We start from the raw sequence: 17,559 nt of genomic DNA, 5'->3' as shown, positions 1-17,559 counted from the left end.
TTGAAAATCAAAGCTGCTAAATATGTCTCTTTCTGTTGGGGCTGAGTTTGTGATTTTTAGTGTGTGGTTTAACAGCATTATTTTCAATAAACATAAATTGCAAGACAAAGAAATCGCTACTTAGAAAGTAAACATTGGCAAAATAAAGACGGAGGGATGAGAAGTAATAAAATTAAAAACAAGACGGCCAACATATTGTAATTTACCTGTTGTGAATTTATTTTCTCATGAAAGAGAGCATATCTTTGGCAATTTAGATTTTGTTGCCTTAATATGAATCTAATTCTTCAACTCAAGAAATGATATTTATTAATTTGACAAAACTGCGAGATTAAAAAATAAGTCGATAATAATTCAGTTTTATTATGAAAGACTTTAGGTTCCGGTTAATGGCAAGACGGCGCTGTACAACCGGAAGACGTCATCAGTCTCACAGCTGTAGAAGAAGAGCGGGTCGTGGTAGAGGAGCGTACAGAAGTTAGACAGGTGATGGTTTTGATAAAGTATTTTGATAAATTAATAAACTAACGAAATAACCACGTAGAGACACGGCGGAGGGATTTGCTTCCCATTCAGAGATGTACTGCGGTTTGCGTTGACCGTGTCACTGAGGTCAGAGCGCTCAGTGCCCGCGAGCAGAAGCTCCACCTCGATTTTATTTTTAGTTTTCTGCTTTGTGAGTTTATAATGTGTGAATTGAAGCAGCCGATTTGTCTGTGAGTAGCTCAGGTTTGTATCGTTTGGATTATGTTCGGAGAAATGTCCCAGGATCTCTGCTGAACTAAGGAAATCTAAAAACTGCGATATTCTAGGGCAGCTTGTGAACTCTCGGTTCAGGTCCTGGGAACATGAGCATGCATGTACATGTGCTGTGACACTAAAGCTAATGTGCTGCTGGTTTCAGATAACCAGATGGAGGATCTTTGCTCCTGACGGAACCCATCCACTGTATAAGTCACAGCAGACACCTGTGTCACCATCCACCTGTCAATCAAAGTGGCCACGCCCCTAGTCATGCAGCCTTTAAGGCTGGATACATTTTAAACAGGTTACAAGTAACAAAACTAAACATTTGTGCAACTAACAGTCTGGATTGGTCTGGTGTCAGTCCCAGATGCGGGGCGGCCAGCCGCTGGTGGAGGTGGTCCGCCTGGGCCTGGTCTCCTATCAGGAGGCTCTGCGACTGCAGCAGGTCTATGTGAACCGGCACCGGTCCGGCGCTGCTCACGCTCTGCTGCTGTGTGAGCACCCGCCGGTCTACACCACCGGGATCCGCCACAAACCCTACCCCGAGCCCCTGCTGGACCAACTGCGCCTGCTGGGGGCCGATGTGGCCCGGGCGAACCGGGGAGGACTCATCACCTTCCACGGGCCGGGACAACTGGTCTGCTACCCAGTCTTGAACCTGTGCAGCTTCAAGAAGGTCTGAGCTGACGTGGGAGTGAGATTGGTGTGTTTTTATCAGAGCCGAACGTATTTTAATGTTTTCTCTGTTCTCTCAGAGCGTGCGGTGGTACGTCGATCAGCTGGAGCAGACCGTCATCGCACTCTGCAACAGGTTCGCCATCCGAGCTATGACGTCCCCTCACACGGGAGTTTGGGTCGGAGACAATAAGATCTGCGCCATCGGTACGACTGCGTCGCTCTGAGCCTGAATCACCAACCATGTGTTCACTGACTGTGTGGCTGCTTTTTAAAACCAATAATTACCAATAATCAGACATGAGCAGCTGATTAATCCAGGCTACAGGTGGAGTTCACCAGGTTTATTGGCATCAGCAGCAGTCACCTCAGGATGCTTTATTTATACTGCAAGGTATAGACCTACAGTCACACAGCACTGACGCTTTGGATCAGGGTCCAGTTTGATCTCAGCTGGGCCAGAACCAGGACTGTCATAGAGCTGAAACCATAAAGTCCAGTAAAAACTCATTTTAAGCCCCAGTTACAGAAGGGTGGATAAACATTCTGTAGGAAGATTGATCCTTGGCCTCTTCCTGTTGTTGTCATAATGGTGTCAAACCAACGCTGCCGGTCTTCCTTCTGTTCTTCGCACGCTGATGTGAAGAACAGAAGAGACGTGACGTGTCTGAAATAAGCGAGTCGCAGGTCCTTCAGTCTGATGAAATCCATTTTCAGCACCACTATTCAAAAGCACTGATTCTGTCCTGTTTTCTTACTTCCTCGTCTTTAGGTGACGATGGACAAAGTCACACTGCCTTCTTTTCATTGGCACACAAATGTCCAGACGCACTGAGTCCTTTCTCTTAGCCACAAGTGTGGTTTATGGTTAAGTTATTGTGTCATTAGGAGAGCGGACCTTACATGTGACGGGAAAAAGATCGAGACAAGAATGAAACCACCACCGTGAAAAATCCTCAGTTTAAAAATTTTCAGTTCAATTCAATTTTATTTACAAAGCGCCATCTGCTGGCCGTTAGGGGTCGCAGCAGGTGGCCGACCACCGATCTCTGCAGGTGCTGTTCACCTGTTAAAGGCTGTCAGCGAGCGTGAGCTCTGAGGTCATGTGACCTAAAGGCCGCTCGCATAGACGGAACAGTTTTACTGGCTGGACTCAGGTGTGGTATAACAGTGCGCCGGCCCACGGAGGTAAAGAGGTGAAACATGCTCTTCATATCTGTTGGTCAGGTGTGAGGTTGGTAACATGTTTATGTCAGTGTGTGCGTGTTTCATTTAATCGCTACCATATTCAGCAGGACTCCAACGCAGCTGCTTGCTCTCCAGCACGTCCTGTGTAAGAATTGCCTGAATGACGGCTGTCGTGTTTTCAGGAATACACTGCGGCCGCTACATCACGTCTCACGGTCTGGCGCTGAACTGCTGCACCGACCTGTCGTGGTTCGACCACATCGTTCCGTGTGGGATTGAAGGGAAAGGCGTGACGTCGCTGAGCGCCGAGCTGCGGAGACACGCTAGCGTGGAGGAGGTCGTCCCTCACCTGCTGCACGCCTTCACGCAGCAGTTCAACTGTCAGTTGACTGAGGCAGCGCAGGACGGCGGCGAGTCACCGACGCCTGTGACATCAGCAGGAACCTCAGCACTCACTAACCTGAAGGATAACTGAGCACACACTTTCTGATATGCACGTGCTGAGCATTTTTGGTATCATCATCAGTGCCTGACCTGTAACTGACGGAGAGCGTGTGGGCGGAGCTTCTCAGAGCTCTTTTCTGGTCTTGGTGTTGATATTTTCAATATTAGGCTCACAGGGTGAAAGGCGAACACCCTGAACACTCACTGCAGTGCCCTCAGTTTACACTGCAATAAAAAACTGAGTGAAAGGAAAGAAAAGTTTTCATTTATTAAATTTTCCTCCCAGTGACTGGCAGAGCCCCTCCCCACTGAAACAAAGGTTTGAGCCGGACCAGGTGTGCTGCTCTGCTCTGGATCAAAGCTCGCTTTGACTTCTTTGATCTAACAGCTGTTTTTATAATGCTGGATGAAGGAGGTCTGTTCACATTCATCTGTGTTTATTTAATGACTTCACAGCTCATTTGCATATTCACACTTGAATACACAAAAAGGTGTCAGAGTGTCTGTGATGTGTTAAAGTGTGGTCTCCAGTGAGGTGTCAGGCAGCCGTTACTGCTCACGGAGTCTCACTGATGGCCGAGGTGAGTATTTATAACGGGACAGGTCAGCTTTGCACGCTTCACAGTTCAGAATAATCCTTCTTAATCTGACAGTGGACGTCGGTCCAGCTTCTGTCTGAAACAAGCTGTTTTAGCTCATCCCCCTTTAAGAAACGTTTCTTCTGATTGGCTGTTCCTCACCGAGGTTTAACCTCTGGCTGCTCTTCTACGTCTGTGAAAGTACAAAATCTGACAAAAGTTTAGAGCAGCCAGAGCTTCACTGCTCATCATTAAATCCAGAATTGAATTCAAAATCCTGCTCCTCACATACAAGGTCTTAAATAATCAGGCCCCATCTTATCTCAATGACCTTGTAGTACCATATCACCCTATGCACTGAGTTTTTCCTTTCCAGTCACCTTTCTCACTCACTATGTGTTAACAGACCTCTCTGCACTGAATCATACCTGTTATTAACCTCTGTCTCTCTTCCACAGCATGTCTTTTATCCTGTCTTCCTTCTCTCACCCCAACAGTCACAGCAGATGGCCCCGCCCCTCCCTGAGCCTGGTTCTGCCGGAGGTTTCTTCCTGTTAAAAGGGAGTTTTTCCTTCCCACTGTCGCCAAAGTGCTGCTCATAGGGGGTCATATGATTGTTTGTCTGTATTATTGTAGGGTCTTTACTGTATATTATAAAGGACTCTGAGGTGACTGTTTGGTGCTATATGAATTAAGTTGAATGAAATTATTAGAAACTTTTGTCATGTTTAATATGAACATCCACCTCAGGAAAATGACATGTGTAATGGGAAATAAAAAAAAAAAAGCAAACGTCCATTTTGCAAAACACTTTGCGTTCACATACAGTTTTCATTTCATTTAACAAATTGACTTTTGTACTGTTCAGGTTTCCCCATTCTTCTCTTAACTTGAAATTTCTAAAGTATGGTGCCTCATTTGGTAAAATTGGAAAGGAACTCTGTTGCACAGCACATCACCAGGACTGAACTGCCAGCCATGCAGGATCGTTATAGGCAGCGCTGCATGAGGAAGACGCAGCAGGTCCTCTCTGATCCCAGCCACCCCAGTCATAGACCTTTCACACTCCTGCCGTCCAGCAGGCAGTTCAGGAGCATTCAGACCTGCACTAGCAGACAGAGACAGTTTTCACCCAAAAGCCATCAGACTGCTGACATTCCACACTCACTACCATCACAGGACTCTGCACACTGTCACTTCAACAAATGCCACTTAAATGCTCATTGCACAACCTGTAAATACCAACTTGTCTTAAATTCTCTAATATTTAATACTTTTTTCTCTCCTTTTCTCCTTTGCATTGTTATTATTATTATTCCTGTTAATTTCTGTTATTTTCTTCTTAATGTAACTGCACACTCTCTGTATGCTCATGTAAAGCTGAGGAGCACAAGCCAAAGAATTTCATTATGGATAAATGTGGCTACACTGTTTATCTGAACATGACAATGAAACTTGAACTTGTTCTACAATTATTGCTCATAAAGCTGGCGTCAGGTGGGCAAAAATGTACCGGAAATTAATTTTTTACCTTGAATTTTAAACCGTTTTTCTAAACCCCAGAGCATATTAATCATATCAGAGAGTGCTGTGAAATATTTAAAGAACAACAAATGAAAACAAAGCTTTTGTTCTTTTGTGCCGCTTCATGTGAAGCTTTCATTTTATTAACTAGCCGGAAATGAGGAGCCCTGCCTCTGCCGGTCTCTGTGAACTTCCGTGTAACTTAAGTAAGAAAGAAAATTCTTCAGCTTCTGTCGGCCTCCAGCGGTGATCTGGCGTCATTGTCGCTAACGTTTGGCCTCGGTGTGGGAAATTATACACTACTCCGGAGAGAGCTCAGCCGCACCAGCCATAACAGGCAGGCGGTGTGTGTGAGAAGTCCGAGTCGCTAGCCGCCGGGGAGCTAATCGCCTCCAACAGCGGGCAGACAGATGGCCGTGTGGCTCTTTGAGCGTTAGCTGTCAGCATGGAGGACGACAACGGACTCGACGGAGACCTGAACGCCAACGTTAGGTGTCAGAGGACCGGCGACCCGAAGCTTGACAAGGCGGTGCAGCACTGGTTAGCCTGGGACAGGGTGAGTCTGTGCCCGTTAGTCAGAAAGCCAAGCCGGGTGTAAGCAGGGAGCGCTGCACCAGACTTCGCTGACAAATCCGTCGATTAAAATATCACCACTTTTGGGCAGGGACATGTCACAGAAACATGTTTATGAGTTATGTTTTATAGATCATTGTAGTTGTGTGGAGAAATCGGCATACAAACTGATCCATGAAGCAGCACTGTTTGCCATTAAACATAAACTTCATACAGCCTGAAGACGGGAAGTCGGTGTTGCAGCAGGTCTGAACTATAACAGTCATTTTAAGACTTTAGGTTGAAACTGTGAGCCGAATGAGCTAGCCCCCAAAATCTAGTAAGACGTATTTCCTACTTGAATTATTTTCCGAAACAATAAAGTAAAATGATCAGTTTTTAAAGGGGAGTTGTGGTGGCGGGAGGCGCGTCTGTCTCCGGGTCAGAGTATGCGTGGTGGCCGCAGTGCGGAGCTGCAGGTCGGCTGGCAGGAGCACCGCGGCTGCTCGGGGCGTGATGGAGATTACCTTTGTGGGTTACCGGAAGATTAACCGGCAGCGTGACTCAGCAGATTGAGTCAGAAAGGCCTTTCCGGTCAATAAACATTCATCCATGGGTGAATATTGATCCTTTACTCGTCTTTATTCAGGAACCAGGTCACCGTGAGCTGCTGGATGATGCTCAGATCCAAACACATTTTAAAGCCAACATGTTTTACAACCATTTTAACTTTAAATGCAAATGAAAAACAAGCTTCGTGCCACCTCCTCATCCATACGTGGCCCCCAAACCAGCACGGTGGGACCAGAAGGTGACCCCAGGTGGCCAAGTCCATCCTTTTTGTACAGTTTTGGAAGAGCCAGCCATTTATGACATCTAGCAGGAAATTACTGTTGTAATGTGCACAGTGAGAAAAACCCGGGTGTGTGATGACGTCTGTGAAGGCTGCGCTGTAGCTTCAGCTCTGACACCACGACCATCCGTGTAGGTTCTTTACATGAAGCTGTTTGTTTCAGCTTTCTCTAATCTTAGACTCGCTGTTGTGGGTCAATCTTGTGTATGCGTCAGCAGCAAAATATACAATCAGAGGACCTGGGATCGATCCCTGAGGAACTGCATCTCCTGTGGTGAACAGTCAGACGAGTTTAGGTTTTGGATGCTGGCAGAGGATTTGGATCTGGGAATAGGTCACCATGGGTCACTGGTTCAGGCCGGTGTCGCAGAGTCCCGTCTGCAGAAGAAGGCAGAGCGAGGACGTCTCTAAAACACCGCACCTCGCTGGTTCATCCTGTTGCAGAACAAAGACGTGGTGCAACTTTGTGCAAGAACTACAACTGTTTGACTGTGAGCGAGACCTGCCTGCGCTCGTTATTGCTAATGTCTCGCTTCAGAAAGGTCAAAGGTTAATCCCAGCCACACCGTTTTATACTTGCTGTTTGAAGCTGTGGCCATGTTCAAGAAGAAACCCGGAGCTACGCTGCTTGGCAGGAGACCAGAGGAAGTCCACTGTGACAGTGTTTCAGACTGGACTGGGTTTGAACCCCCCCTCGCTCCCCAGTGTCGCCCTCCCAGTGTTCAGAGCTGTGTGGTCTGTAAAGGTCACGGCTGCCTTGAACTGCGCTTTAAATGTCAGCAGCCGGGAAAAGATTCCCACTCGCTGTTTGGACTCTATCTTTATCCTGTGTGCAGAGAAACATGAATGAGGTCCATCCTTCTGCCTCTCGGAGCATCAGCTGCACATCAGCCGATGCTCCGAGGCCCGTGAGCCTACAGGGGCTCCTTCACTCCGAGTGCGTCCTAATGAAGACAGGAAGTGAGCACCCCACCACGGAGTACAGCAAACATGCACCGGGCACCTTTTCTAAATGTGTGTGATATTTTATCACCCACAGAGTGCGACCTCAGGTGATAATCTCATTTAATGTTTTTAATGAAACCTCTGTGAAGGTTCGGCTTCCTGTGTTTGTGCCTGTCGGGAGATTAGGCCTGCAGTCGTCCTCTCGGCACATTTCCAGCAGGCCACAGATACAATAATCATAATCTGTGATCCACGTGTCACAGTGGAGGGTCAGGAATGATTTGGCGTACGGCCTTCATCAGCTTGTTAGAGCGTTTAACCGTCTCAGGGCGTTCCTGCTCTTTACAAATAAATATCTGCACTGTGTGGAAATAAGGTTTCCTCACACCTGACAGGTTCCTGAGGCGTTCCCACGCTCAGCTTCACAGCATGCTTCAGGTTTGCCGTGACGTGACGTGTCCGCCTACGGCACCGTGCAGCTGTCTTTACAGTGTACTGCCTTTACATGTGCCTGATTTCTGTACATGCAGCTCAGAGACAGAAGCTGAGTTTGTGCGTTTCTAACACGCTTCAAAGTGAATATTTGGTGTGAGCACCTTTATCCTTCAGCACAGCCTGAACCTCCCTGTTTCCCTTCTTTATCAGTGGCTTCCATGCAGCCGTCCCTCCACTGAGACCTTGGCTGTGTGAATACAGGGCGCTCACGTCCCTGTTGGGGGGGCGGGTAGTTTAAAAAGTTGAGTCCAGAGTTTTCAGGCTGCCGAGGTCAGACTGTTCTAAGAGCTTTGATTAAAGAGCAAGGTGAAAAACAGCAGACAGTGCAGCGCGAGAACGTTTCCGTCCTGGTGTCAGCGGTGGGCTTAACGAGGCCCACGAGACGTCCTTACTCCTGTGTGTCTGTAAGCACACCGCACGTGCTCAGTCTGTGAGGTGAGGCCGAGCAGGCGGAGGCTTTGGACAAGTGTGTTTATGAAGAAGGGCTGGAACGCTGAAGACGCTTGGGCGGCTCACCTGAGCCAGGTGATGTGACCGTATTCACCCGGACTTCCACAGGTGTTTATGGCGGCCGTGCAGTTTAGTTTGAAGGTCATCCCCAGATATCCACGTCCTCACCACGGGGACGAGGCGTCTGCCCCTGAATCAGCTTCAGTGATAACACAGTGTGTGTGTGTGTGTGTGTGTGTGTGCTGCTGCTGTGAGTTGAGGGTGTGGTTTTACCTATGCAGGTGTGGTCAGAGGTGTGATGGTTTTCCATGCTGTGCTGCAGAACCAGTGGACCCGGGCTCAGGTGGAGTCTCTGGTGGGGGCGGGACGTGTCGATGACCTGAGGCGGAGACTCTGCAGCAGGATGAGTTTTGGCACTGCCGGGCTTAGAGCGCCGATGGGAGCGGGATTCAGCCGGATCAATGACCTCACCGTCATCCAGTCCACACAGGTGAGAGAGAGGGAGGAAACATGGCCGGCTCAGGTAGGCCGATGTCTGACCCGAGCCACTTCCTGTTTCCTTTGCAGGGCCTCTACTCCTACCTGTGCAGGTATTTTGCAGACTTCAGCAGCAGAGGCGTCGTGGTGGGCTTCGACACCAGAGGACAGGAGGAGAGCGGCTGCAGCAGCCACAGGTGGCACACACACAGACACTGTCGCACACACACTGTCACACACACACACACACACTGTCACACACACACACACGACCCTGTCCGGCACACACAGCACTGGCACACCACAGACACGTCGCAGCACACACTGTCGCACACAACTGTCGCACACACACGGACACTGTCACACACACACACACACACACTGTCACACACACACACACACACACTGTCGCACACACAGACACTGTCGCACACACAGACACACATGCGCTGACGACCCAGTCCCACCAGTCCAAGGATGTCCCTCGACACACAGATGACCATCACCACTGTGCAATATTTAATTTATGTGCCATCTTTCAGGCATTTTTCTTTCAAATTCGTCATTATTTACTTAACCTCCTCAGACCCGAGCTCTGCCACAGCAGCATTTTTAATTTCTCTTTGATATCTGGGCTGATTGGGACCTGATTAACCTCCTCAGACCTGCGTCCACATATGTGGACATCACATATTTATAAATGTTTTTAATGTTTTGTTTTCTTTGGATATTTTCTGACATAATTTCCTGATTTTAAAAACTGTAAAAATGTTAAAGAATCAGGATTTAGTGTTTTTTTTTTTTTTTTTTTTTTTTTTTTTTTTTGGTTTTTTTTATGGACAAACATCTGAGTTTATGAAGCAGAGTTCACTTTGAACCTGTGTGTGTGTCTGTGTGTGTGTGTGTGTGTGTGTGTGTGTCTCTCTGTATGTGTGTGTGTGTGTGTGTCTCTCTGTGTGTGTGTGTGTGTGTGTGTGTCTCTGTGTGTGTCTCAGGCTGGCGAAGCTGACGGCTGCTGTGCTGCTGAGCAGAGACGTCCCCGTGCATCTCTTCTCCTCCTTCATCCCCACGCCGTACGTGGTGAGGAAACACTAACGCATCACTTCCTGCATGCAGCCGGCTGCTCGCTGTGACCTCACTAATGTTCGTGCCGTCACGTTTTCCGGGCTGTAATGAATGAGCCGACCTCGCATCGGCGCCAGCGGCAGCCTGATAGCTGACGGTGTCACAGACACAGATATTTAAACACTTATTAAAACCGAACGTTCGCCGAAGGATGAAGGAGTTTCACACTGAGCGCGCTCTGTTCTCCTTTGGCAGCCTTACGCTGTGAAGAAGCTGGGGGCTGCAGCTGGAGTGATGATCACAGCGTCACACAATCCCAAAGAAGACAACGGATACAAGGTCAGTAAGGGCACGTTCGCAGCCGTGCCTCAAATGGGAAGTAAAAGTTAGGAAGCTGCAGACTGAGCTGGGTGCGTGTGTCCCCCTGCAGGTGTACTGGTGTAACGGCGCCCAGATCACCTCGCCTCACGACAAAGAGATCCTGCGATGTATAGAGGAGCAGCTGGAGCCCTGGAGCGCCTCCTGCTGGGACGTAGGGCTGGTGGATCGCTGCTCCCTGAGGACCGACCCCCTGACCCAGATCAACAGCTGCTACATGGATGAGCTCGCCTCCCTCTGCTTCCACAGGTAAGCCCACCTGTTCCTCCTCTCGGTGTCCTCCACAGGGACGCTGATGGCTCTTCTACAGCACGTTTTCGATGCCTCAGGGATTTCTGTCCAACTCATTCATACTCTGATTTATAGCATCACAGAGAAACCCGGGGTTAGTGTGTTGCCTAAGGGCGTTTGGGCAGCAGGGATTGTACCACCAACCTTCTGATTAGTAGATGCCTGCTGGTGTGAACAGTCATTTATAGTTTCCTCATTTCCACAGCCTGTGTTGTTCTGCTGATGTCAGAAGCTGTTTGCCAGCAGTGATTGAGGACGATGTTTCTGACCGCAGGCTGAGGTCTCAGCGTGATGAGTTCAGGTGTTTCGTGGAGGACTGCAGCATGTTTCATGAGACCACCTGCTGTTTGCACTGCTGCATGAAAACAGATGATCATTATTTCTAACTGCTGAGCGTTTACAGCGGAAATAATCATTTCTTTCTCAGGTTTAAGTGACAAATCAGTGACGCTATCGTTGGCGTTGTTGGCTTGGATGTGGTGATGTCACAGTGAGGTGGTCTGACCTGATCTTTTTGTTTCACGGCGTGATTGTTTGTGTCGTTAAAAGAAACGTTAGTGAACCTGCGGTAAGAGCGACACGTTCCCCTGATGTTCTGCCAGGATGTGAACGTATAAGGACGTCAGAAAATGTTGAACTTTGACCTTTAAAATGACCCCGAGCACCAACGTTAGAGCATGTTTCCTGATGCGTCTCAGGGACCTGAACAGCAGCTCCCCGCTGAAGTTCGTCCACTCCTCCTTCCACGGCGTCGGCCACGCCTTCGTGCAGCAGGCCTTCCGGGTGTTCGGCTTCCCTCCACCGATCGCCGTCCCGGAGCAGAAAGACCCCGACCCCAACTTCTCCTCGGTGCGCTGTCCCAACCCCGAGGAGGGAGAGTCCGTGCTGGTGGGTCGGGTTCCCGTCTCGTTTGCTCACAAATGACCGAATCCTGTCGTTCGCTTATCCGATGTCTTGTTTTCCAGGAACTTTCTCTCCTTCTGGCAGAGCGGGAAAACGCCCGCGTCGTCCTGGCGACAGATCCTGATGCTGACCGGCTGGCTGTAGCAGAGAAGTCTGACGGGTATGTTTGCTCAAAGGCACTTCAGAGCTGAAAGTATTTGGCAGCGCTGCAGGTTCACCTGTATCGCCCTGGTTTCAGGTGTGGCTGGAAGGTGTTCACAGGTAACGAGCTGGCAGCCCTGCTGGGCTGGTGGATGTTCTTCACGTGGAAGGAGAACCACTCTGAACCAGCAGACGCTCGGAGCATTTACATGTTGGCGACCACGGTGTCCTCGAAGATCCTGCAGGCCTTCGCTCGCATCGAGGGGTTCCACTTTGAGGTCAGAGGCTCAGGCATTAGTGAGCACACCAGTGTGTGGAAGTCAGACGATGATGGTTACTCTGTGTTCAACAGGAAACTCTGCCAGGCTTTAAATGGGTCGGGAATAGAATCCACGAGCTGTCCCAAACAGGAAGCAGAGTCATCTTCTCCTTCGAGGAGTCCATCGGTAACTAAGTTCGCTGTGACGTTTGGCGTAGAAACTGAACAGTTAGCAGTGTTTCCTGGAAACCCTCTCCTGTCTGATTTAAATTTAAAGTATCTGATTACACAGCAGTGGGGAGTAGACTTCATCACAGTTCAAGGATAATACACCCACTGTGATCATCTTCAGTGCCCTGCACCAGCACAGAGCAGCTACCTGTGTTGCTGCACAGTCCTCTACAGTATAAAGGCCCTTTGATGGTTATTGGAGAACTGAATTCATTCTGTGTTTAAAGGATTATTGGAAGGGAAACTGTCAGGTGTCCCTTCATCTCTTCAGGGTTCCTCTGTGGGGACACAGTCCTGGATAAGGACGGCGTGAGCTCGGCGGCGGTCGTGGCTGAAATGGCCGCTTACCTTCACAACAAGCACCTAAGTCTGAGCCAACAGCTGCACAACATCTACCAGACGTAAGACTGCAGGGCACCGCTCTAACATCACGATCACAACTTGTCATTTAATGTCGAGCTGTGTGACGTTTACTGACCCGCTTCAAGTGAAAAAGATTCTATGCTGGACTTTATTGCGTGTCCCTTAATGCCCATGCGCAGTTTGGTCCTCACACACCAAATCAATTCAATTCTATTTTATTTACACAGCGCCAAATCACAACAACAGTCGCCTCAAGGCGCTTTATACTGTAAGGTCGACCCTACAATACTACATACAGAGAAAACCCAACAATCATATGACCCCCTATGAGCAAGCACTTTGGCGACAGTGGGAAGGAAAAACTCCCTTTTAACAGGAAGAAACCTCCAGCAGAACCAGGCTCAGGGAGGGGCGGGGCCATCTGCTGTGATTGGTTGGGGTGAGAGAAGGAAGACAGGATAAAAGACATGATGTGGAAGAGAGACAGAGGTTAATAACAGATATGATTCAGTGCAGAGAGGTCTGTTAACACATAGTGAGCGAGAAAGGTGACTGGAAAGGAAAAACTCAGGCCTGATTATTTAAGACCTTGTATGTGAGGAGCAGGATTTTGAATTCTGGATTTAACAGGAAGTGTACAGCCAATCAGGATGCAGAACACAATGTGCTGTAAAAAACAAAACAAAGAAAGCAAAATTGCAAAAAAAAAAAATCTGCAGCAGCGAGCCCATGATAGGTGAACCGCGTTATAGCGAGGGACCACTGTAATCCTTTGAAAAACATCTCGACAAAACTTCTACTAAAACTACATTGGACAGAAAAATGTGCTCTGCTCTTATTTTGACAGTCATCCTCAGTGTGACTTCCTGTCTGTAGGTACGGGTATCACGTGTCTAAAACCTCCTACATCATCTGTAACGACCCTCCCACCATCCAGAGGATCTTCAGCCGCATCAGAAACTTTGACGGCAGCGGCTCGTACCCGAAGACGTGCGGCGGCGTCCAGATCGTTCATGTCAGAGACGTTACCACGGGATACGACAGCAGTCAGCCAGACCTCAGATCTGTGAGATGCCGTTTTGTTCTTCCTCGAGTTCCTCCTGTTCAGTTCAGGTGTGTTCAGGTGTGTTCTCCCGTACAGGTTCTTCCTGTGTCCAGGAGCAGTCACATGATCACCTTCACGCTGCAGAACGGCATCGTGGCCACGCTGAGGACAAGCGGCACCGAACCGAAGATCAAGTACTACACAGAGTTCTGCGCGGTGCCGGGGCAGAGGTCGGCTCCTCGTTTCTGTTTGTCTGTGATGGAGATGAAATGTTAGCGCAGGCTCTAGACTAACTTGTTGCCGCGGTTGCACTGGTGCGCAGTGCAAAAAAGGTCGGCGCACCCAAATGTTTCAACCGCATCGCTGAACACCACAGTTTTACATGTGTACTTTTCTTGCTGTCCATACAGACACTATTGATTTGTAAATGATCAACTAACAATCTTGTCAACACAAAGTTCTTTATTTGGAGCTCAGTTCTACAAGAAACACTCGTGACTGAAAAAGTGTTTGTGCCTAAAGTGCTTTGACACTCTTTGGCACTTCTGTCGGGCCTGGGCTGCTCACGAGGGCTGAGTATCATCACTGATTTCTATAATCCATTCGACTCGATTCAATTTTGCCTCAAACAGTCAGAAATATTATAATTCTGATCATTTATCAGCACTGATACATGTGAGACTTCATCAGAGGTGTGAACAAATAACACTGATCTGAATTGTGGTCTGCCAGCTGACTGATGGAGCTTTCTTTCCCTTTGGCTGAACTGGCTCTGATCTGTGAGCTCAATAACTGTGCTGCTAACAGGAAAAGACGACGTTTCAGAGAAACGTGTACCACAAGAAAGTTTGATGGAACTGCGACGTTTGTTTAAAAAAAGCACCAAATTTATTTAGAGCATACAGGATAAAGTCCAAGAATAATCTACGTCAGGTCCTAATGTCACTCTAACAAACTTCATGTGTGACCTCATGTGTGGGCGGGGCCTCTGTGACATCATCACCCTCTCTGTGTTGCAGCGAGGTGTCCACCCTGGAGGAGGAGCTCAGGAAGGTCACCGCTGCCCTGGTGGATGAGTTCCTGGAGCCCGAGAAGAACAACCTGATTCGCCGCCTGGTGTAGCACCGCCTGCTCGTACCTGCTTACTGTTGATGACATCACATCCTGTCATGTGTGAATCAGAGCAGCAGCTGCCTCACTCTGGTGTTGGTGAACTATGAACCCTGAAGAGATTCAGAGAGCGAGTCTTCAGATTCTTTCGTGTGATTGGCTGTGATGGGAGCTCCTCATGACAAACCTGACGTGGTGTTTGTGTATCAGAAACATTTAAATCTTATTTTCAGATTCTCTTCATGTTCTGGCAACAAATTAATTTTCTTTAAAACAAAACGTCTGACCAAAAGACAAAATGAAACAAAAGATCAAAACTTAATATCGAAACAGGACACGTGTGAGCAGAGCGCTTTATTTCACTTAATTCAGCAGCAGTGCATTCTGGGAGTTGGCTCTGAATATTCTTTTTGTGTGGATATTTTGTTGTTGTTGTTGTTCAGCCATCTGTTCTTTTCAACCAAATTTAAATGAATAAAATCGGCAGGCAGGACAATTAAATTATTTAATTTATTTTTGTGTAAAAATGCCAAATATTTGTTGTATCTTTATTTGTTACAGTAAAATCTGCTGTTTTTTTTTTTTTTTTATCCAGTTCTTGATGTTTTATGTTAAACAGATTGTAGAAGCAGCTGTTGCTGATATTTATTGTAAATATTGGTGAGAAATAAAACAGAGCTGAGTTTGTTCTGATGTCACATTGACTGTTCGTTGGCCTGAGGTAATTTATTTTTTTACTCAAGGAGATTAAAGATGTTTATGTGCGAGGAGGAGCTGCTGTTTCTGCTGTTGTGCATTCGGCTCCATGCAGATGCTTTTATTTTGTTAAAGAAATGGTTGACGACAGCGTGATGCTTCATCTGTGTATTACTGTCGCAGCTTCACTCGAACTGAAAATGAAATAAAAATACTCCTGATGTGGTTCTCTGATTACCTTCTCTCTCCAGCTCTTTGTTGAATTTGAGCCGTGAAGGATTAAACAGGATCCATGTTTATGTGAGATTTGGTTGGTAAGGAGGAGTGAAGAGCACATGGACATCCTGATAATACTGAATTACAGTAGTCCAGCTCAGAAGTAATAAATGCATGAACTAGTTTTTTCATGGAGGACCACAAGAGCCACGCGCATCGAAATAAAGACTGCATTGCTTAAATAATGAATTTTAGAATAAATTCTGCATTTGTAAATTCATTTTTGAATTCCACATTAATAAACTGATTTTTAAAAACAATTTCAAGAACCTTTTTCGAATTGCACTTTAAAGTGATGCATGTGTGCTCGTACAAAGGCTGTCCAGCCTCGGGATTTACACTCGGCTCGACGTGGATATGTGAAGAATGAAGGGACCCTGCAGCGAAACCGGAGGAGAGACTGACCTAAGCTCCAACGGCGTTGCAGAGTTCCTTCCAGACACGTGACGTAAACTGCGGCCCCCTGTCTGAAACGATGTCCGCGGGGATTCCATGGAGGCGAAAAACGTGGTTAGTCAGGAGCCAGGCGGTCTCTAGTGCAGTGGGGAGCTTAGGTAAGTAAGTAAGTAAAATTTATTTATATAGCACATTTCACAGATAAAAATCACAAAGTGCTTTAGAATAAGATCAGACATACAAAGGGAGGGCGACTAAGTGGGCAGCTTTAGAGAAGCGATCGATAATGGTGAGGATGACTGAGTTACCAGACGAGGTGGGCAGACCAGTGATGAAATCAACAGCAATGTGTAACCAGGAGCAGCTTGGAGTCAGTAGAGGCTGGAGGAGACCGAAAAATGGTTGATGGACATTTTTGTTCTGAGCGCAGGTTGGGCAGGCGGCAGTGTATTTGCGGACATCCTTAGCGAGAGATGGTCACCAAGCGAAGCGTTGAAGAAAGGTGATTGTGCGGTGGACCCCAGGGTGACAGGTGAACTTGGCAGTGTGAGCCCAATGTAGCACTCGTGACCTTACTGACGAGGGGACGAAGAGTAGCCCTGGAGGGCCCGTTCCGAGATCTGGTTCAGTCTGTTGAGCCTCTCTAATCGCCAACTCGATCTCCCAGGTCAGGGCCCCAATAACACACGTGGGAGGAAGAATGGGGGAGTCCTGAGCGGTGTCTTCGGAGGCGGTGAATTGGCGTGAGAGAGCGTTGGGCTTGACATTACTGGAACCTGGTAAATCTGGTAAAGAACAGGGCCCACCTGGCTTGCCTGGCGTTGAGTTGTTTAGCCGACCGAATGTACTCCAAGTTCTTGTGGTCAGTCCACGTCACAAATAGCTGGGCAGCGCCCTCCAGCCAGTGATGCCACTCTTCCAGGGCGAGCTTGATGGCCAGTAGTTCTCGATCTCCCACGTCATAGTTTCTCTCTGCGGGGGTGAGGCGGTGAGACAAGTACATGGATGAAGCTTACCGCCTTGTTGCTGGGAGAGCACCGCCCCACTCCCGCATCTGAGGTGTCCACCTACACGATGAACTGTTGGCTGAGGTTGTGTTGGACGAGGATGGGTGCCGAGGCAAAGCGTTCTTTCAGGTGAGTGAAGGCCTGTCGAGTCGGTTCATCCCAGGAGAAAGGAACCTTGGGTAAAATGAGACGATTCAGTGGCAAGGCAAGTTTACTATAGTCGCAGATGAAACGTTGGTAGAAGTTTGCAAATCCCAGAAAACTTTGGAGTTGCTTACGGTTAGACGGGGTCAGCCAGTTAACAACTGCTTGAACAGGGTCAGCTTTGAGATTACCTTGTTCGATGACGTAGCCCAGGAAGGAAACAGTAGTGACATGGAACTCACACTTCTCCCCTTTTACGAAGAGATGGTTCTCAAGAGGGGTTGAAGAACTTGCCTGACATGGCGGTGGTGTTCGGTGATGGAGCG

At 48.0% G+C, this 17,559-nt stretch overlaps 2 protein-coding genes across 3 annotated transcripts; both read left to right on the top strand.

Moving 5' to 3' along the window:
• Window positions 1–379: 379 nt before the first annotated feature.
• On the top strand, window positions 380–3,307 carry lipt2 (lipoyl(octanoyl) transferase 2). 2 transcript variants are annotated; one of them, XM_040043331.1, is made up of 4 exons: window positions 380–486; window positions 1,109–1,423; window positions 1,503–1,629; window positions 2,793–3,307. In XM_040043331.1, exons 2-4 carry the CDS (start codon window positions 1,115–1,117, stop codon window positions 3,083–3,085), a joined length of 729 nt encoding a protein of 242 aa, XP_039899265.1. In that variant the 5' UTR covers window positions 380–486; window positions 1,109–1,114; the 3' UTR covers window positions 3,086–3,307. The 2 variants fall into 2 exon arrangements, with proteins under 2 accessions (XP_039899265.1, XP_039899264.1); XM_040043330.1 differs by having other exon boundaries at window positions 905–1,423.
• Window positions 3,308–4,180: 873 nt separating this feature from the next.
• Window positions 4,181–15,647, top strand: pgm2l1 (phosphoglucomutase 2-like 1). Its single transcript, XM_040043345.1, has 14 exons — window positions 4,181–5,712; window positions 8,774–8,941; window positions 9,019–9,125; window positions 9,924–10,008; window positions 10,249–10,332; window positions 10,424–10,620; window positions 11,361–11,550; window positions 11,628–11,725; window positions 11,804–11,984; window positions 12,059–12,152; window positions 12,468–12,597; window positions 13,436–13,625; window positions 13,701–13,834; window positions 14,624–15,647. The coding sequence occupies exons 1-14, from the start codon at window positions 5,602–5,604 to the stop codon at window positions 14,724–14,726; spliced, it is 1,872 nt and encodes a 623-aa protein (XP_039899279.1). The 5' UTR covers window positions 4,181–5,601; the 3' UTR covers window positions 14,727–15,647.
• Window positions 15,648–17,559: the final 1,912 nt, after the last annotated feature.

This window comes from Simochromis diagramma, unplaced genomic scaffold (genome assembly GCF_900408965.1).
Source record: "Simochromis diagramma unplaced genomic scaffold, fSimDia1.1 OVJJ01000377.1, whole genome shotgun sequence".
In the NCBI taxonomy this organism is placed as follows: domain Eukaryota; kingdom Metazoa; phylum Chordata; class Actinopteri; order Cichliformes; family Cichlidae; genus Simochromis; species Simochromis diagramma.
Note: the sequence above shows the minus strand (reverse complement) of the source record. Positions and strands in the feature narration are given on the sequence as shown.

Coding starts and splice junctions, on each gene's coding strand:
- lipt2 (XM_040043331.1), top strand. CDS start 1,115: ATGCGGGGCGGCCAGCCGCTGGTGGAGGTGGTCCGCCTGGGCCTGGTC. Junction 1,424..1,502: donor ACCTGTGCAGCTTCAAGAAG/GTCTGAGCTGAC, acceptor CTGTTCTCTCAG/AGCGTGCGGTGGTACGTCGA. Junction 1,630..2,792: donor CAATAAGATCTGCGCCATCG/GTACGACTGCGT, acceptor TCGTGTTTTCAG/GAATACACTGCGGCCGCTAC.
- pgm2l1 (XM_040043345.1), top strand. CDS start 5,602: ATGGAGGACGACAACGGACTCGACGGAGACCTGAACGCCAACGTTAGG. Junction 10,333..10,423: donor AAGAAGACAACGGATACAAG/GTCAGTAAGGGC, acceptor GTCCCCCTGCAG/GTGTACTGGTGTAACGGCGC. Junction 11,551..11,627: donor AGGAGGGAGAGTCCGTGCTG/GTGGGTCGGGTT, acceptor CTTGTTTTCCAG/GAACTTTCTCTCCTTCTGGC.